General features: G+C 32.1%; 1 protein-coding gene and 1 pseudogene across 2 annotated transcripts; one reads left to right on the top strand and one right to left on the bottom strand.

The window, feature by feature from the left end:
- Window positions 1-3,163: 3,163 nt before the first annotated feature.
- On the top strand, window positions 3,164-5,529 carry LOC123199571 (phosphatidylinositol N-acetylglucosaminyltransferase subunit P-like). Of its 2 annotated transcripts, none has more exons than XM_044614605.1 (5): window positions 3,164-3,509; window positions 4,291-4,493; window positions 4,820-4,892; window positions 5,088-5,203; window positions 5,380-5,529. In XM_044614605.1, exons 2-5 carry the CDS (start codon window positions 4,322-4,324, stop codon window positions 5,400-5,402), a joined length of 384 nt encoding a protein of 127 aa, XP_044470540.1. In that variant the 5' UTR covers window positions 3,164-3,509; window positions 4,291-4,321; the 3' UTR covers window positions 5,403-5,529. The 2 variants fall into 2 exon arrangements, with proteins under 2 accessions (XP_044470540.1, XP_044470539.1); XM_044614604.1 differs by having other exon boundaries at window positions 3,165-3,509; window positions 4,232-4,493.
- Window positions 5,530-5,927: 398 nt separating this feature from the next.
- Window positions 5,928-19,256, bottom strand: LOC123199565 (annotated as a pseudogene).
- Between the last annotated feature and the right edge of the window lie 642 nt (window positions 19,257-19,898).

Here is a 19,898-nt window from a genome sequence, read left to right as displayed (position 1 = left end):
GGATTTGTTTTTTATTATGCTACCAACCCAATAATCGGATAATTCTTCATAAAAAAAAAAAAAAAGGGAAGTGATCACAAGGAGACCTCCGTCCTATAAATACAAACACTAATGTTGTAGTCCTGTGTTTTAAAACTCGGCTTATCAGTTCAACTGATATAATAGGTGGTCAAGGTTTAAATTTTCACTAATTATTGGATTAGATTGACTCTCGATCAAACTAGACAAATCATATTAAATCACAGTTCAATTATCAAATCAATCATGATCCAATGGTTTAAATGGGTTTAAAGTGGTTGTTCATCTTTATCTTTCTCAATTCTATCATCAATCATTTAGAATTATTAGTATAAGTGTATGATCTTGATTGGGAGAAGGAGGCCACAGTGCATCAGGATGCTCATAAAATAGGGAGACTAACATAACACATTTAAAAAAGTCTTATATTCACAATGAACGAGAGGGATATTGAATACCTATAGATATCTTACATTAATAATATTAGAAGATTTGTTAAATAACTTATAAATTTTCAAATGATTAAAACATATTTTGGGTTGTAAAATGTAAAAGTGAAACAATAATAAACTGTTTTATAAGCATTTTAGTGCTTTCACATTTGACCTGTAGTGGAGCATGATTCACCTAATCTTTTTAAAATAATGAAGTCTTCTAATCAAACAAAATCGATGATGATGATGATGAGAAGATTGTTGGGGAAAAGTTTATGGTAACGGTGTAGAAAATGAAATTGTGTACAACATCAATTATGGACATACATGGTTTAATTGGTGTGGTTTGAGAGTTTTTCGAATCAAACTAAAAAAAAAAAGTTTGAAAAATTTCGAAATCAAACTAAACTATTTTGGGTTTCAAACCAAGCCAAATTGAATTGAAAATATATGGTTTAATCTTGTTTGGATTACAATTTAAAATTATTTAAATTATTCACTTATAAATATATATTATTTAATAAAATTAATTGAATTATAATTTTTTAAAACATAATATAAACATTTAAAATAAATATGAACTATATATATATATAAAATACATGTAAAGAAAATGATAAAATAAATATGAAAAAAATCAAGTTGTATCCCTAATTATTTATTTAAAAATTCTATAAAATATAGTTTTATATATATATATATATATATATATATATATATCTACGTGTGTATGTATGTATGTATTGCTAAAACTGTAACCCAAATTAAAAATTGTTTTTAAAAAATTTATCAACTCAAACCAAACCATTTTACAAACCAAACAAAATCATAATTTTTAAGTATTTGATTTGATTTTACGGTTTAAATCGAATTATACACACCTCTAACATCAATACAGCATGTAATCACATAGTAAAGAGAAATAACACAAGCAATTTATCATGGTTAACCCAAAACATGAAACAGAGACAATATTATTTAATATTTTTTTCACATCTCTCATTACAATATGCTTGGACTATTATTTTTAGGTCAAATCTTATTAGAACTCTTATTACTAAACTAAAGCCTACTAGGATTCTTAATCATTAGGGAAATTCTTAAAATACTATATCGTGAGATAGCATCTAGTGAGTTACTCAAATCCGTTAATTTTCAAATTTTATTCATTTTCCCTCCAAACTCTAAAAAATAACAATTTTCCCTAGGCTAAGTTTAAAAAATTTATATTTCCTTCCTAAGGTTTGTATTTCAATATTTGACCACTCCCTTTGGTGCCATCTTTGGCGATCTCTTTCTTTTGACAGTTTCTCTTCCTTTAGTGGTCTCTCTCAGTATCTCATTTCCCTCCAACAACCATGCCACACTCGCTTGGAAAGACGAGTTGTATAAGAAGAAGAGGATGAGTTATTTTCTTCAAAGAAACAATCATCTTCCCAAATGAGCATCGCATGAGTGCCAGAGGGAGAAGAGAAGCTAAAGGAGACCACTAGAGGAAAATGGACCTTTGGGAGGGAGAGCCCATCAACGATGGCATCGGAGGGAGTGATCGAATATTTAAATATAAACCGCATAGGGAAATTTGATTTTTTAAAACTTGACCTAAATGAGAAATTGTTAGTTTTTTAAAGGGAAAAATAAGGTAAAATTTTAATTTATTTTTAATATTACAAATAAAATGATAATTTTATTCTTAAAACAAACAGACTTAACAGCCTATAAATGGGTAAAAAGAGTTTTTCAAAGTTAAAGGATGAGAACTTGAAAAATCAATAATCTTTGGGTGGGAATAAGTCTTTTAGCCTTAAAAAAAAGGGAAATGTTTAGGAGGAGACCTGCATCCTATAAATATAAACACTAATGTTGATAGTCTTGTGTTTTAAAACTCGAATTAATTAATTCAACCAGTGTAACAGGTGGGTACAATTTTGAATTTACATTAATCATTGGATTGGATCGACCCTTGATCAAACTGGATAAATAATGTCAAGTCATGGTTTAATCGTTAAGTCAATCCCAATCTAATAGTTTAAGCAGGGTTAAGGTGGGTTTTCATCTTCGCCTTTCTCAATTTCATCAATCATTTAGACTTATTGGTGTAAATGCACGATTTTGTTTGGGAAAAAGGGGACCAATACATTGGGACGTGCAGATTGGGAAGACTAATGTAACACCTATAAGAAAATCTCACTATGACAAAACATAAGAGTTATTAGGTATATATATGGACATCCACATTGTTTAGCAATAATAACAGAAGATAGGTTAAATAGCTTATGACCTTTCAAACTATCGAGAGACATTTTAGATTACAAAACTCAAAACAAAATTATAAAAGATTACATTCAAAATGGACAATATATTGATGGTAAAACTAAACATCCAATTTGCCATTTATGTTTGATATGTCTAGCCTCCTTTATAGGGGTATTTTCCTTCCTTTTTTTCTTGTTCATTTCCTTTAAGTAATCATTTATACACCTAGACATTTAATTTGCTATTTTTGTATGATATGCTTAGCCTCTTTAACAAGGATATTTTCCCTCTTTTTTTCTTCTTCCTTTTCTTCTATGAAAAAGAATGGTTACAATCTAATCATTTACAAATTTAAATTAAAAAATTTCATATTCGGTTACGTTAAGATAAAATAACGATTGTGTCGTGTTCTGGTAAGAAGTTATTACTTTCCATTTTGAGCGTAGATATAGATGAAATGCACTCTGACAAGTTGTTTTCCTTAGGCAAGAAACTTCTATCAGCATGTCAAGCCACTGGTTACTATTCTTACGGCTAGTCACATCTTTGGGTGCCGTTGTGCGAGTTCACTGAAGAATGAGTTTTACAGTATGACTTATCGGCATTAGGGCATGATGAGTAAGGGTGCAGAGTGAACATTTTATAAATCGTAGGGGGTTTTACAAGTTCTAATTTTTTATCTTCACTTGTTACCCCACGAATATTAATTCCCGGAATTTGATCTCCGACCCGACAAGAAGCTCTCTTCTTCAACCTTCAGCAAACTCTCAATTAGCTCTTCATTCAAAACGCAGCGTAAAGGTAAAACTTTTATTGTTCTTCAGATCTAGATCGTTAATTTGTTTGATTTTTTCTTTCTCATATCATGCAATCTTCTGTGATGATTCTGATGAATAAACAAACCCATTTTTAATCTGAACATGTTTGTATGATCCTTCATTGTTGTCTCTCTTGGTTGGTTTTCATTCTTACTTCTTTTTCTTCATTTTTAACAATTTTGACAATTTCTGGTTCAACTTTTAGGTAATTTACTGTAAAGTATCAAAGTAAGAGGTCCTGTATTGAAATCCTCCACATTTGTGTCTGGTTTTGGTTTAGTTTTTGTGTTCATTGTTGTTTGAGATTTAGTATTTGTAATGAAATTGGTTTGCTATGGACTTTGGCTATTTCCATTTTTGAGATTTAAGGGCATTGCTCAAACTCTGTTGTAATTGAAAATGATAATAAAAATATAATATTGGTGCTCAAGTATTGTTATTAAGCTCTTACTTATTAGCTGAAGATTTAGTGATTAGTAATAAATGTAATAACAATGAAACAGATCCTTCTGAAATTTGAAATAATTTGATCATGTTCATTTATGGTTTTGTTTTTTATTTTTTTTGGGCTTGTATTGTATCTCATAAAATTTAAAAATCATCTTTCATTTTGCTGCTTTTTTGTTTCTTTTCATGAATTTATACATTGCATTCTCTCTAAAGTCTCTTGTAACAAGGTTTTTTTTTTTTTTTTCTGAGAATTAGATTATTATCAAGTTTAAGAAAATTGGTTACTAGAGCTGTGTTACGGTTACTGGTTCCAGGAGTAGAAGTTGAAATTTTAAGAGGAAGGTGATGGAAGATCAACATTCGGTTAATAGTCCAAGAAGAATATTAAGTTTTACGAAGAGAAGGAGAGCAACTGTGTCTTTTTTAGATCATGATGGCAAGGCTTATTCTGGGTTTGGTCCTAAGACTTCTGAAGTTTATGGCTTTGTTGGATCCATTACCACAGTTGTCACTACAGGTGTTTGTAGTTATTTCTATTGATTGTTGCATTTACTTATAAATCATAAGTTATTTTAGATTGTGCTACAAGAAAGCGTGATAGGGATAGCTCTCAAACACTAATAAACTTGAAAAGATCAGAATTTTACTGCATATGATGTATTGAAGAAGATCCTTTGTTATTTCTTTTATAACAAGTTTTCATTTTCCCAGCAATTTGAAGTGCTTTTTAATTTCATTAAGTACTTTATGCCTTTAAATTAAGGCATTTGATGGATAAATTCTGATGAAGTGTTTTTTGGGTCTCCATGGCTTTGTGACACTTTTATCTTTTCTTCTCAACAGTTCTTTTCTTGGTATGGGCATATGTTCCTCAACGCTGGTTACATGCAATTGGGATTTCTTATTACCCTAGCAGGTCAACTGAATATTGAATGAAATCATGACATAAATGGAGATGAAAATCTTCGAACATTACAATTATAGCCTGTCCAATACATGAACTGAAACTCATGAAATTAACTCATTTCTTGCTGTGTGATCTCTCAATGGACTTACTTTGAACTGTTACAAGTATGATAATGTTGACTCTATTGGCAATTTTGTTTTTCAGGTATTGGGCATTGGTGGTGCCAGCTTATGCTATGGTGACTGTAGTATTAGCATTATCTTTTTACATTGGCCTCAATTTCATGTTGACTCCTTCAACTTCCTTGAATACAATGTTTGGTAACTGTGACCTCTGACCTGCTTCTCTAGCAATGTATTTTAACAAAGCATCTACCTGTCTGTATAGATTTCAAGTCATGGAGATGAATATAAAGTATAATCATTTTTTCTGAAACATTTTAGCCATCGTTCACAATGCTACATTTTGTGTAATACTCTGCTCTATTGATTTGCAGATGAATTCAGCAGAGAACCTTAAAATTCTGTTTCTGTACCTGAGGGAGATGAACAAAATACCCATTTTGTTCTGTGAATTTATGATCTCGTTTGTTACTGAATTGATTTCAAGTACATTTTGAGAAGTAAATGTGGAAAATATTACAAGCTTATAGCTGTAATGCTCTTTTGTGCCCATAATGATCAAATAATTGAAACCAGTAACCAAACTTTGGACAAAAAGAACTGAATCACCAATTTTCAATGGAAGTTAGAAGTTTGATATGAAAAATTACCTGATTTTTCGTCCCTGGCCTGGAGACTTTGGAGGGATGGGACACCATTAGAGCTAACAGATCAAGCTCTAGGCAAATCTTTCCATCGAAATGAAATCACCTGATGCATCATATCGGATTATTGTGCGTTCAGGAAGGTTCAGCAAACAGGGCAGAGTCCTTTGGAATTGGGTCTGGAAGCAGTTCAATCTTCAAGCAAATGCATGCCTTCATCTGTAAATGAAGCTTCCATAACCGAATTCTACCCTTATTAGTTAGAACAAGTACACTAGAGACAAATAAGGCTTGTTTATGATTTAATAATGCTTGTTCTCAAGACATTTCATGTGTACAAGACATATTAACGAGCCTCTAGTCGGGTAATTGAAGCCTCATTCAAGGAAAACTGAACATGACTTTGACTGTGATCCAGCATAGGTGATTCTGAATCATCCTTCTCCAAGTCCAGGTGCATGAAAAATGCCGGTTTCGAGGGAACTGGGAGAGATAAAGAGCAGCTAGTGAGCATGAGAACAACCGAAGCCATTGTAGGTCTGTTCGAGACATTTTCTTGAACACAAAGCAACCCAATGTGAATACATCTCATCACTTCACTGCTAGAACCAACTCTCAGAGTAGGGTCTACCAGATTCAAAGCTGTCCCTTCATTCCAGTTTCTCCATGCCTGTCAAAAATATTGATAGTCAGTTTAACTCATAAGAAGAAATTATAACATCTTGATCCAATAGTCTGTCCACTATCAAGATTATCCGTTTTGGACACAATCTGTCACGATTTTGCTTTTGGACAGGTCAAACAACGTGAAATTTGCTCATACTAATGTTTACTTACAAAGCTTAATAGATCTTGTGCATGTTTTTCATTATGAAAGGAACTATTCTTTTGACCACTGATGATTTCCAGGATCAGCACACCAAAGCTAAAAACATCAGACTTGACTGAGAATTGTCCATGCTTGAGGTATTCTGGAGCCATATATCCACTGAAAATGGCCACAGATGGATTTGATTAATTTCATTTAGCAAGGTCTAAGTTATAATTTTAATGTATACTTACAAGGTCCCAACAATTCTACTTGTATCGCCTTGGGTTTGATCCATTTTGAACAATTTTGCCATTCCAAAATCTGAAATTTCGGGAACCATGTCATTATCTAAAAGAATATTACCAGCTTTTAGATCACGATGAACAACCTGAAACCGAGAATCTTCATGAAGGTAAAGAAGTCCTCGTGCTATGCCCTCTATGATTTTGTATCGAGCCTCCCAATCTAATAATAGACACTTCATCGGATCTAGACATATCACACAATTTCAAGTCAAGAACAAGTTACAAGATTGGCTGAAATAAAGGCAAAAGAGCAGTGAAACCATACCAAATATGAACTTATCTAGACTTGAATTGAGCACAAGCTGATAGATGAGAAGCCTTACATTTCCTCTCAAACAGAAACCCAAAAGTCTAACCAAGTTCCTATGTTGAAGCTTGGACACCAAGAGGACTTCATTTTTAAACTCTACCTCCTTGTCCAGAATCTCTAGACAGTCTTTTTACAGCTATGTCCTGTCCTCCAGGAAGCCTCCCCTGAAATTGTATAACTTCAAGAAATCAAGAACTTAGAATTGAATCAGTTTTGACTGACAATCAGTAGGCATTTTGGTTAATGAACATATGACACCCCTAGGCTAAATCTACATCGCCAAAACATGTGGAGAGATATTGAGTATGTATGGGATGAATTTTGTATATAAATCGGATAATATCTTGACAATAATCCAAATTATTGAATCATGGACAATGACCAGTGGATTAGATTATTGGACCAAAACACTTAATATTACCTTGTAAACAGCACCGAATCCGCCTTGTCCAACCTTATTATCCTCTGAGAAGTCATTTGTGGCAGCTCTGATAATGTTGAAGTCGAATTGCAAAGATTCCACATTGTCAACTTCATCACCATCTAAACAATAAGAGCGACAAGTGCGTGTTCAAATAGAAATGGAGTTAATTAGTAGCTGCTGTTATAGCAGAGAAAATTGCAGATACCTTCTGTGTCCTGCTTGCTTATGATCTCCTTCTTTGTTTTTCTCCTTTGTATAACAAGGACAAAAGTGAAGCCAACAAGTGCTATAGTGATAACTAGTACAGAAGAAGCAATGATTATGACAGTTCTAGATGAAATGTGTCCTTTGCCTGCATCGACAAACCAGAGAAATGTGTACATTGTAATATTCACCTTTTAATTATTATTATCATTAGTATTATTATTATTATCATAATTATTATTATTATTATTATTTTTTTAAATAGGATAAAATTTAAATTTTAGGGGATAAGGTGAGTTTAATTTTTTAAAAATATTTTATTAGGTAAAATCTAGATAATAGTTAAATCTTTCCATTAAGAGATGAGATATTTTATTGGTGATAAATGTGGATTTATTTCAAAACTTATTTTTCTTTAAAGAAAAATAAAATCATTATTAATAAAGGGAGAGAGAGGATTTTCTTATTTTCAAAACAAAGAGCAAAGTTTGGAGTAATGATTTTAGGAAGAGAAGAATTGTGAGTAGGAGACTAAAGCAAGGAAATAGTGTTGTTTTATTTCATTAAGGTATGTCTCAATATTTTATTATTTTGATATATAGGTGTTTTATGATTTGAAGATTAGGGTTTCTTTTAGGATTCGACTCAATTTTGCATTGTAAATTGCTTCTTTCATGATAGTTTTATATTAGTTTGTAAATTTACTAAAAACAAAAGAAAATTATGTACCTTTAATTCTATTTTTATTTTATATATTAATTTCGTTTTATGAAAAGAAAGAAAAAAATAATAATAATACAATTTTTTAGCAATTTGTTGATATCTTAATTTGGTAAAAGATTTATTTATTTTTATATATATTTTTTTCATCGTTTTCAATTTAAATATTTTTTTAACATAAATCAATATGTCTAGTTATGTTCTGAAAATTTTCATAATTTTATCTATTTAATACAATTTATTAAAATTGTTAAAGTATTGAGTGTTAAACCTGAAATTTATTTGACAGAATTTGTGACTAGTAAAGAAATATAATTTTCAGTTTCTTTTTGAATTGATTTTGACTTGAATAATTTTTTTATAAGTAAATTAGCATATATAGTTTAATTCTGGAAGTTTTCAAAATTTTGTAAATTTTATGTTATCTACTAAAATTATTATAAGTGTATATGTTCAATCTGGAATATTTTTGATAGTGTTAATGGTTTGTGATAAAAATTTCGTTTTGCATGACTTTTAAAATATTTTGGGTTCATATTTTTTTGATAAAAACGTCAATATGTTAAGTTTATATTTGCAAAATTTCGTGAATTTTCGAGTTATACAGAATTTTATAAAATTGCTGGAAGCATGAACTGTCAAACTTGAAAACTGTTGTTGTGATTAGGAGCTGTGGACGGAAGTAATTTTTTTTAGAAGTTTATATTTATTTTTTTTAGCTGAATAATTTTTGGGTAAACCATCTATATGTCTTCTTTGTCTTTGCAAAGTTTTGTAACGTTTTAATTTGTGTAAAAATTTATAAAATTCATAGAACGAAGGTTATACAGTATAAATATGTGTTAGTTAAGTCTAGGATTATTCACCTTAGACACTCTTAGAATTTGTAAAATTAGTTTTGGAATTGAGGATTTTCAGTGGGATTTAAGGATATTACTAAGAGTATTATTACAATTTGAATTCATTGGTTTTGGCTAGGATCCGAATAGGTTGTACGTGATAGCTTGGATCGTATAAGGGTTTGTGTAGACTTTTGCTGGTAGTCAAGGTAAGTAGAAACTATTCTTTTTGTATGCATAAAAATGTTATATGTTTGGAAATGATACTTAAATCTGAAAAATTTGGTTTTCGCAAGCTATATAATATTTTTATAAACGTCTTCTATCAAACCCAAAGAATTTCTACAAATGCTTTGTTTATATAATATATATATATATGTTTCTTTGATTTATATATATAATTGTTTTGTTCGCATACATGGGTTGTAAGTTATATAAATGATATTTCATTCTGTTTGTATCAAATGACTTTTGCAAGTTATAAAATATTTTCGTATACTTTTTGTTCCACTTAAATTTTAATTACTCAGACATTGATTCAATAAAATTATTTATGGTACATTTATGATTTGAAATTTTGTTTATATATATACGGTTTTGACTCATTGTCCGTAGTCTCTGAATATCTGCTCTGAACTCTGAAACTATAAGTTTGGTCCAGCTGGATTATTTGTTCTGTTGTGCACATTTCTGAAATTCTGGCCGGGTCACCGGGATTACAGGTGACATTTGATTCTGAAATTTTGGCCGGGTCACCGGGAGTACAGGTGACACTACGTGACAAGAGTTTAAAATAAATTTTGACTTAAGTTTGATAGTTTGAAAGGTTCTGAAATAATTTATTTATTTATTTATTTATTTGTGGTTTTATATGTGTAAGCACTTGGTTTTCTGTTTGACCTTCTTTTATTTGATTTTCTTTATTAATGTTTAAATTAAATGTTTAAGTATGCATATATAACGTTTAGCTTCTGCTTACTGAGTTGACGGCTTACCCCTCGTCATTAACATTTTTGCAGATTAAAGATGTCATAAAGTGTGAGTTTCTGTTTAGCTTTGGGGAATAAAGAATAAAAGAAGTTAGCTGGGAAGATTGGCTAAGAGAAAAAAATAATAATAAATTAGTTTAGTAACTATTTGATTGTATGTTTTGTTTGAAAGATTTTTGTTTTTCATGCTTTTTGTGGTTGAAAAACTTTGTATTCAAGATTTGACTTTATTTAAGGGATTTATGAAGTCTTTTGAAATCATATGTTTTATTTTAGTTTTGGGGTGTTACAGTTGTGGTATCAGAGCTTTAGGTTTAAGATTCTGTAGACTTTTAAGATGATTTTAATTTGTGTTGTGGTAATATGATTTAGCAATAAAATCATGTTATATGATTATCTTTAGATAAATTTAGTATATATATAGGCTTATATTTTTAGTTTACACTAAAGTTTTGCTAATTTTGTTATTGTCATTAAGATGCCACCACGTAAATCTGCTACAAGGCAAGACCCTTCAGCTTCGAGAGATGACAATCAAGATAATGACAACATTACCCTTCGTCAACTTGCTCAAGAAAGCAACCCGATGTTGTATGCGATGAATAAATTTCTAGAAAGTCAAGCTCGAGTCTTAGAGCAATTAGCAAATGGTCAAGCCCCCGCAAGGCAGGATGTGAGGAACGAAGAACAAGATGTTAATGCTGGTGGTGCAACGTTGGAGCAATTTAAGAAGTTAGGACCTCCTGTCTTCAAAGGGACCACAGATCCTATGGTAGCTGAAGCTTGGTTGAAGCAAATGCAAAAGATATTCACAGCTATGGGGTGTAGTGATAATCAAAAGGTTGTCTTTGCTACATTTATGCTTCAAGGTGAGGCTGATCATTGGTGGGAGGCTACTTCACGTCTTTTAAGCAATCAATTGGGTGCAGCCCCTATTACTTGGAGTAGGTTTGAAGAGGTTTTCAATGAGAAATACTTTCCTGATCATGTGCGTTTTAAGATGGAGGCTGATTTTCTTAGTCTAATTCAGGGTGACAAATATGTGGCTGAGTATGAAGAAAAGTTTACTACTCTATCTCGTTTTGCAACAGGACTTATAAAGGATGAAGGTAGTCGTTGTCGACGTTTCTTTGAGGGTTTAAGACCAGCTATCAAGAGTCGATTGTCTATTCTAAAGTTGAATACTTATGCTGATATGGTTGAGCGGGCAATGATAGCAGAGAGATATTTAGCTGAGTCTCAGAATGCTCGAGACAAACGGAGTAAGCAGTTTAAGCCTGGTGGTAATCGCAGTGGTGGTTCAAGCAAGCAAATTGGTTCTTTTCAACCTCGAATTTTGGGTGGTTCATTTCAAAAGCCTATGGGAGGGGGATCTCTTCAGAATAATGTAGCATCACTTTGTAGTTTTTGTGGTAGGGCACATTCTGGAGAATGTCACAGAAAGACTGGAGCTTGTTTTAACTGTGGACAGATAGGGCATTTAGTCAGAGACTGCCCAAAGAAGCGTGGTGTTTTTAGCACTCAAAATGTTGAAGGTCAAAACAAGAAGCCAAAGACTCAAGGACGAGTATTTGCCATGACTAATCAAGATGTTGAGGCTTCCAACGATGTGGTGGCAGGTACATTATCTCTATTTTCTAAGGAAGCTAAAGCTTTATTTGACTCTGGTGCAACTCATTCTTTTGTATCATGTGCTTTTACTTGTCATTGTGAGAAATCCCCTGAGCCACTAAAATACCCTTTATCAATCGCTACTCCTCTAGGTGATTGTGTGTGGATTGATTGTGTTTATAAGTCTTGTGAAATTTGCCTTGGGGGTAGAAAATTTCTTGTAGATCTTTTACCCTTAGAGATGTATGACTTTGATGTTATTCTAGGGATGAATTGGTTAGCAAAGTATCATGCTAGTATTAATTGTTTTTCCAAGGAGGTTATTTTTCATATATCAGAAGATGAAGCTTTTCGATTTCAAGGGGCACAAAGTTCCTATAGTGGGTTGATTTCGGCAGTTAGAGTTAGAAACTTAGTAAATAAAGGAAGTGGGGGATTTGTGGCTTGTGTTACAGTTGATAAGGATAAAGAGGCGAGACTTGAGGATATTCTGATAGTTAGAGATTTTTCAGATGTATTTCCAGAAGACTTACCAGGCTTACCTCCTGATAGAGAGATTGAATTTGCAATTGATTTGTTACCTGGGACTGCTCCAATTTCTAAGGCTCCATATAGGATGGCACCTTTAGAGTTAAAAGAGTTGAAGGTTCAATTGCAAGAGTTATTGGATAAAAGACTCATCCGTCCTAGTGTTTCACCTTGGGGTGCTCCTGTATTATTTGTGAAGAAAAAAGATGGGTCTATGAGATTATGCATTGACTATCGTCAGCTGAACTTGGTCACCATTAAAAATAAGTATCCTCTTCCTAGGATTGACGACCTATTTGATCAATTGCAAGGTGCAGCAGTGTTTTCAAAGATTGACTTACGATCAGGGTACCATCAATTGAAGATTAAGCCTGATGATGTGCCAAAGACAGCTTTCCGTACTCGTTATGGGCATTATGAATTTTTAGTCATGCCTTTCGGGTTAACTAATGCTCCAGCAGCTTTTATGGACTTGATGAATAGAGTATTTCAAAATTATTTGGATCAATTTGTTATTGTGTTTATAGATGATATATTGGTTTTCTCTAAGAGTGAGGAGGAACATGAAGAACATTTAAGGATTGTTTTACAAACCCTTCGAGAGAAAAAGCTTTATGCAAAATTTAAAAAGTGTGAGTTCTGGATAGACAAGGTGGTGTTTTTGGGACATGTGGTAACTAAGGATGGAATTAGTGTTGACCCTTCTAAGATTGAAGCTGTGGTGAATTGGCAACGACCTGCTAATGTTACAGAAGTTAGAAGTTTTTTGGGGTTAGCTGGTTATTATAGGCGATTTGTGGAAGGATTTTCTAGTCTTGCATCACCTTTGACTCAGCTGACAAGAAAAGATGTCAAATTTCATTGGGATGAGGAGTGTGAGAAGAGTTTTCAAGAGTTAAAGCAAAGATTGGTTTCTGCACCGGTGCTAACGGTTCCTTCAAGTGGTGGTGGTTTTATCATTTATAGTGATGCATCTAAGAAAGGTTTGGGATGTGTGTTGATGCAACATGGTAAGGTGGTGGCTTATGCTTCTAGGCAACTGAAAAATTATGAACGAAATTATCCTACTCATGATCTGGAGTTGGCAGCTGTGGTTTTTGCTTTAAAGATCTGGAGGCATTACCTCTATGGGGAAACTTGTGAGATTTTCACTGATCATAAAAGCTTGAAGTATTTATTTACCCAAAAAGAGTTAAATTTGAGGCAAAGGAGATGGTTAGAACTTGTGAAGGATTATGATTGTCGTATTCATTATCATCCAGGGAAGGCTAATGTGGTAGCTGATGCTCTTAGTAGAAAATCATTTGGGGGTATAGCAAATTTAATTTGTACTCAGAAACATATATTGGATGATTTGAGGAAATATGAAGTCATGGTGGTATTACCTGGCCATAGTGGTTTTCTGGCAAACATAAAGGTTCAACCAATGTTAATTGAAAGAATTAAAATGGCTCAGAAGGAGGATCCATTATTATTGGAAATTGTAAATGAAGTAAAAAAAGGAAATAAGTTGGAATTTGGATTGTCTGACGATGATATTTTAAGGTTTGGGAAACGAATTTGTGTTCCTAATAATAATAATTTGAAAAAGGAAATTTTGAGTGAAGCTCATGAATCTGCTTATAGCGTTCATCCAGGGGGTACTAAAATGTATCGTGATTTGAGAAATAACTTTTGGTGGAGAAACATGAAGAATGATATTGCTGATTATGTCTCTAAATGTTTGGTATGCCAACAAGTAAAGATTGAACATCAAAGACCTGGGGGACCTCTACAGCCTTTGCCTATTCCTGAATGGAAATGGGACCATATTACTATGGATTTTGTGAGTGGTTTGCCTCGTTCAAAAAGGGGATTTGATTCTATATGGGTGGTGGTTGATCGTTTGACTAAATCAGCACATTTCTTGGCAGTGAAAATCACCTATAATATGTTTCAGTTGCCTGACTTATTTATTCGAGAGGTTGTGAGATTGCATGGAGTTCCTCAATCTATTGTGTCGGATAGAGATGCACGTTTCACCTCTAAATTTTGGGTAAGTTTGCACCAAAATCTTGGGACAAAACTTAGTTTTAGCACTGCTTTCCATCCTCAAACTGATGGTCAATCTGAAAGGACTATCCAAACCCTTGAAGATATGTTGAGAGCATGTATGCTAGACTTGGGTGGTTCTTGGGAAGACCATTTACCCCTAATAGAGTTTGCTTATAATAACAGTTTCCACTCTAGTATTGGTATGGCTCCTTATGAAGCATTGTATGGTCGGAAGTGTAGATCACCTATTTGTTGGGAAGAAGTTGGAGAAAGGAAGTTGCTAGGACCAGAGCTCGTTCAGATTACATCTGATAAAATTAAGTTGATTAGAGAAAGGCTTCACACAGCTCAAAGTAGACAAAAGAGTTATGCTGATCATCGTAGACGAGAGTTGGAATTTGAGGTTGGAGATTTTGTTTTTCTGAAGGTGTCACCTTGGAAAGGAGTTTTTCGGTTTGGAAAGAGAGGGAAGCTAAGCCCTAGGTTTATAGGGCCATTCGAAATTTTAGAGAGGATTGGTGCAGTTGCATACCGTGTGGCCTTACCACCAAGTCTCTCAAGGCTTCACAATGTATTTCATGTTTCGGCATTAAGGAAATATTTGGCGGACCCATCCCATGTTTTAGACTATCAGCCAATCCAAATCTCTGAAGATTTGTCATATGAAGAGCAAGCCTTAGAAGTCATTGATAGAAAAGAGCAATTTCTAAGGAATAGAGTTATTCCATTGGTAAAGGTGCGTTGGAGAAATCACTCGTTAGAAGAGGCCACGTGGGAGCAAGAGGCTGAAATAAAGGAGAAGTATCCTCAACTTTTTGAAGCTTTAGGTATGTACTAATTTCGAGGACGAAATTTTTTTTTAGGGGGGAGAATTGTAATATTCACCTTTTAATTATTATTATCATTAGTATTATTATTATTATCATAATTATTATTATTATTATTATTATTTTAAATAGGATAAAATTTAAATTTTAGGGGATAAGGTGAGTTTAATTTTTTAAAAATATTTTATTAGGTAAAATCTAGATAATAGTTAAATCTTTCCATTAAGAGATGAGATATTTTATTGGTGATAAATGTGGATTTATTTCAAAACTTATTTTTCTTTAAAGAAAAATAAAATCATTATTAATAAAGGGAGAGAGAGGATTTTCTTATTTTCAAAACAAAGAGCAAAGTTTGGAGTAATGATTTTAGGAAGAGAAGAATTGTGAGTAGGAGACTAAAGCAAGGAAATAGTGTTGTTTTATTTCATTAAGGTATGTCTCAATATTTTATTATTTTGATATATAGGTGTTTTATGATTTGAAGATTAGGGTTTCTTTTAGGATTCGACTCAATTTTGCATTGTAAATTGCTTCTTTCATGATAGTTTTATATTAGTTTGTAAATTTACTAAAAACAAAAGAAAATTATGTACCTTTAATTCTATTTTTATTTTATATATTAATTTCGTTTTATGAAAAGAAAGAAAAAAATAATAATAATACAATTTTTTAGCAATTTGTTGATATCTTAATTTGGTAAAAGATTTATTTATTTTTATATATATTTTTTTCATCGTTTTCAATTTAAATATTTTTTTAACATAAATCAATATGTCTAGTTATGTTCTGAAAATTTTCATAATTTTATCTATTTAATACAATTTATTAAAATTGTTAAAGTATTGAGTGTTAAACCTGAAATTTATTTGACAGAATTTGTGACTAGTAAAGAAATATAATTTTCAGTTTCTTTTTGAATTGATTTTGACTTGAATAATTTTTTTATAAGTAAATTAGCATATATAGTTTAATTCTGGAAGTTTTCAAAATTTTGTAAATTTTATGTTATCTACTAAAATTATTATAAGTGTATATGTTCAATCTGGAATATTTTTGATAGTGTTAATGGTTTGTGATAAAAATTTCGTTTTGCATGACTTTTAAAATATTTTGGGTTCATATTTTTTTGATAAAAACGTCAATATGTTAAGTTTATATTTGCAAAATTTCGTGAATTTTCGAGTTATACAGAATTTTATAAAATTGCTGGAAGCATGAACTGTCAAACTTGAAAACTGTTGTTGTGATTAGGAGCTGTGGACGGAAGTAATTTTTTTTAGAAGTTTATATTTATTTTTTTTAGCTGAATAATTTTTGGGTAAACCATCTATATGTCTTCTTTGTCTTTGCAAAGTTTTGTAACGTTTTAATTTGTGTAAAAATTTATAAAATTCATAGAACGAAGGTTATACAGTATAAATATGTGTTAGTTAAGTCTAGGATTATTCACCTTAGACACTCTTAGAATTTGTAAAATTAGTTTTGGAATTGAGGATTTTCAGTGGGATTTAAGGATATTACTAAGAGTATTATTACAATTTGAATTCATTGGTTTTGGCTAGGATCCGAATAGGTTGTACGTGATAGCTTGGATCGTATAAGGGTTTGTGTAGACTTTTGCTGGTAGTCAAGGTAAGTAGAAACTATTCTTTTTGTATGCATAAAAATGTTATATGTTTGGAAATGATACTTAAATCTGAAAAATTTGGTTTTCGCAAGCTATATAATATTTTTATAAACGTCTTCTATCAAACCCAAAGAATTTCTACAAATGCTTTGTTTATATAATATATATATATATGTTTCTTTGATTTATATATATAATTGTTTTGTTCGCATACATGGGTTGTAAGTTATATAAATGATATTTCATTCTGTTTGTATCAAATGACTTTTGCAAGTTATAAAATATTTTCGTATACTTTTTGTTCCACTTAAATTTTAATTACTCAGACATTGATTCAATAAAATTATTTATGGTACATTTATGATTTGAAATTTTGTTTATATATATACGGTTTTGACTCATTGTCCGTAGTCTCTGAATATCTGCTCTGAACTCTGAAACTATAAGTTTGGTCCAGCTGGATTATTTGTTCTGTTGTGCACATTTCTGAAATTCTGGCCGGGTCACCGGGATTACAGGTGACATTTGATTCTGAAATTTTGGTCGGGTCACCGGGAGTACAGGTGACACTACGTGACAAGAGTTTAAAATAAATTTTGACTTAAGTTTGATAGTTTGAAAGGTTCTGAAATAATTTATTTATTTATTTATTTATTTGTGGTTTTATATGTGTAAGCACTTGGTTTTCTGTTTGACCTTCTTTTATTTGATTTTCTTTATTAATGTTTAAATTAAATGTTTAAGTATGCATATATAACGTTTAGCTTCTGCTTACTGAGTTGACGGCTTACCCCTCGTCATTAACATTTTTGCAGATTAAAGATGTCATAAAGTGTGAGTTTCTGTTTAGCTTTGGGGAATAAAGAATAAAAGAAGTTAGCTGGGAAGATTGGCTAAGAGAAAAAAATAATAATAAATTAGTTTAGTAACTATTTGATTGTATGTTTTGTTTGAAAGATTTTTGTTTTTCATGCTTTTTGTGGTTGAAAAACTTTGTATTCAAGATTTGACTTTATTTAAGGGATTTATGAAGTCTTTTGAAATCATATGTTTTATTTTAGTTTTGGGGTGTTACATACATGGTCATTATAGGGAAACACATCTCTACCACACATGAATAAAATATAAGGATTCAGAATATTGCACATTGATCAATCAAAAAGAGATTCAACAGCTGAATGAAAGATTGATTCTTTAGTACCCTGTAACATTTATTACCTAAATTCTATACTGATAAAATATGAAGAGATGTTGGGTATGTACAGAAATCTCAAGAGGATGATAAGAGAAGATGTTAAATATGAGTTCCTAAATTGTTAACGCATGTTTTAGATTGTGAAGTCTAAAAGCAATAATTTGACAAACTATATGTCATTGACAGTGAGATGTTACAAATGATATCAAAACCATTGAGTATGTCCATGCATCCCAAACTATCAAGACACATTTTTCACTTTGGTCCTATTGGGTATGCACATGCATCCCTTGACTGTCAAAAGGGTTCGAGTTGTAAAACCCAAACTATAAGTCCAAAGTGAATAATATATTGACAATGAACCGTGCTATTGAACAAAATGTTACAATTCATTCTTTCAAATGGAACAAGAAGAGATAGAATTTTTCTGATTCTCTAAATGTCGTTTTGGATATTTCTCAATGTCCTAAGCTATTTATGGAAAGAGAATGGCAGATGAATAAGCATTCCCTTCTAGAAATCAAACTAATTTTTGAGAATTCTACAAGATCCATTAGAACTTATCTGAGTTCCAGTCTTATTGAGAGATTCACTAGAAATCAGAAACTGTTGAAGAAAGGAGAAGACAATCCTTTTGTAAAGTTCATATCAGGAGAGGAACTTGGAACATACCTTTTGGGATATCTAATGGAGAAGGCAGAGATGGTGATATGGAAACAAGACTGGCATTGTAGAAAGGGTCCAAATCCCAGATATACATGCAACTAGGTCTCATAATAAGGCAACCAGGCTTCCCATGGTAGTGACTTTCATAAAATCCCACAGATGGACCAAGACAATCCTCACAATGAGTCTCTGATATATCAGGAGTACACTGCATGAGTCCATAAATCTTCACAAACTCTGTTACATTTTCCTCCCCAACTGCAAACTTTCTTGTAGAATTATTAGACCCAGCTGCAGCTTCTCTCAACAACCGATTCATCAGACTCTTCCAAGTCTGATCAAACTGTGTCATGTTCAAGCTCATATTACTCTCATAACTTCCTCCAGCCATAGGATCCTTTGCCATTTTTCCAAAAAATAACCTGTTTGAATAGCGCACAATGCACTGAGGACTGCCTCCCCATGCCACTGCTTCTTTCTGGTTCAAACATGTCTTCATAATATCTTTGGCTGCGTCACTTACACAACTAGCACACTCTTCTGCAGAAGAATCCCCTCTGCAATTTGCAAGAGCATAAACTTTTTCAGGCTCTTCACCTATACTTGCAGTGTAAAAAAACCCTTCATGGAGAGTGACATTAGAAGCAAGAGATGAAAAAATCCCCTCTGCAATATAGGCTCTTCACCTATATTTGCATGAAACTGAGCTCGAACTTGACTCGTTTCAAAAGAATCGAGTTTGAGCTTGAATTGAGCTTTTAATTAGCTCGTTATTAAAATGAAGTTGTTTTAATACTTATTGGTCAAAACGACATTGTTTTGTATTAAAATTTTTAGCTTGTGAGCTTGACGAGCTAAACAATCCAAAGCTTGAGGTCGTTTGAGCTTAGCTCATTTCAGACTCATTCGAGCTCGAACTCGAACAAACTCAATTCGAATCCAACCTTAATCTTTGGAAAGGAAATGCATTTTTTTTTATATAATAATTAGATTTGGGTGGCAACACCATATATGAGTTACGTTCCTCCCTACCAAATTAAAATCTCTTGTAGTCATAAGTTTTGTTACAAGCCGATTGATGTGATATCTTGGTCTTGAGTATGTTTGAACCGATTGATGAGATGTCTCGATTCCAAATAAAGAGAAAGTGGAATTA

The sequence above is a fragment of the Mangifera indica genome, chromosome 16, assembly GCF_011075055.1.
Source record: "Mangifera indica cultivar Alphonso chromosome 16, CATAS_Mindica_2.1, whole genome shotgun sequence".
Taxonomy (NCBI): Eukaryota; Viridiplantae; Streptophyta; class Magnoliopsida; order Sapindales; family Anacardiaceae; genus Mangifera; species Mangifera indica.
Note: the sequence above shows the minus strand (reverse complement) of the source record. Positions and strands in the feature narration are given on the sequence as shown.

Bases quoted from the DNA above. Each gene is read 5' to 3' on its own strand.
- LOC123199571 (XM_044614605.1), top strand. From the start codon at position 4,322: ATGGAAGATCAACATTCGGTTAATAGTCCAAGAAGAATATTAAGTTTT. The intron at 4,893-5,087 runs GTCAACTGAATA...TTTGTTTTTCAG, and splicing joins ATTTCTTATTACCCTAGCAG to GTATTGGGCATTGGTGGTGC. The intron at 5,204-5,379 runs GTAACTGTGACC...ATTGATTTGCAG, and splicing joins TTCCTTGAATACAATGTTTG to ATGAATTCAGCAGAGAACCT.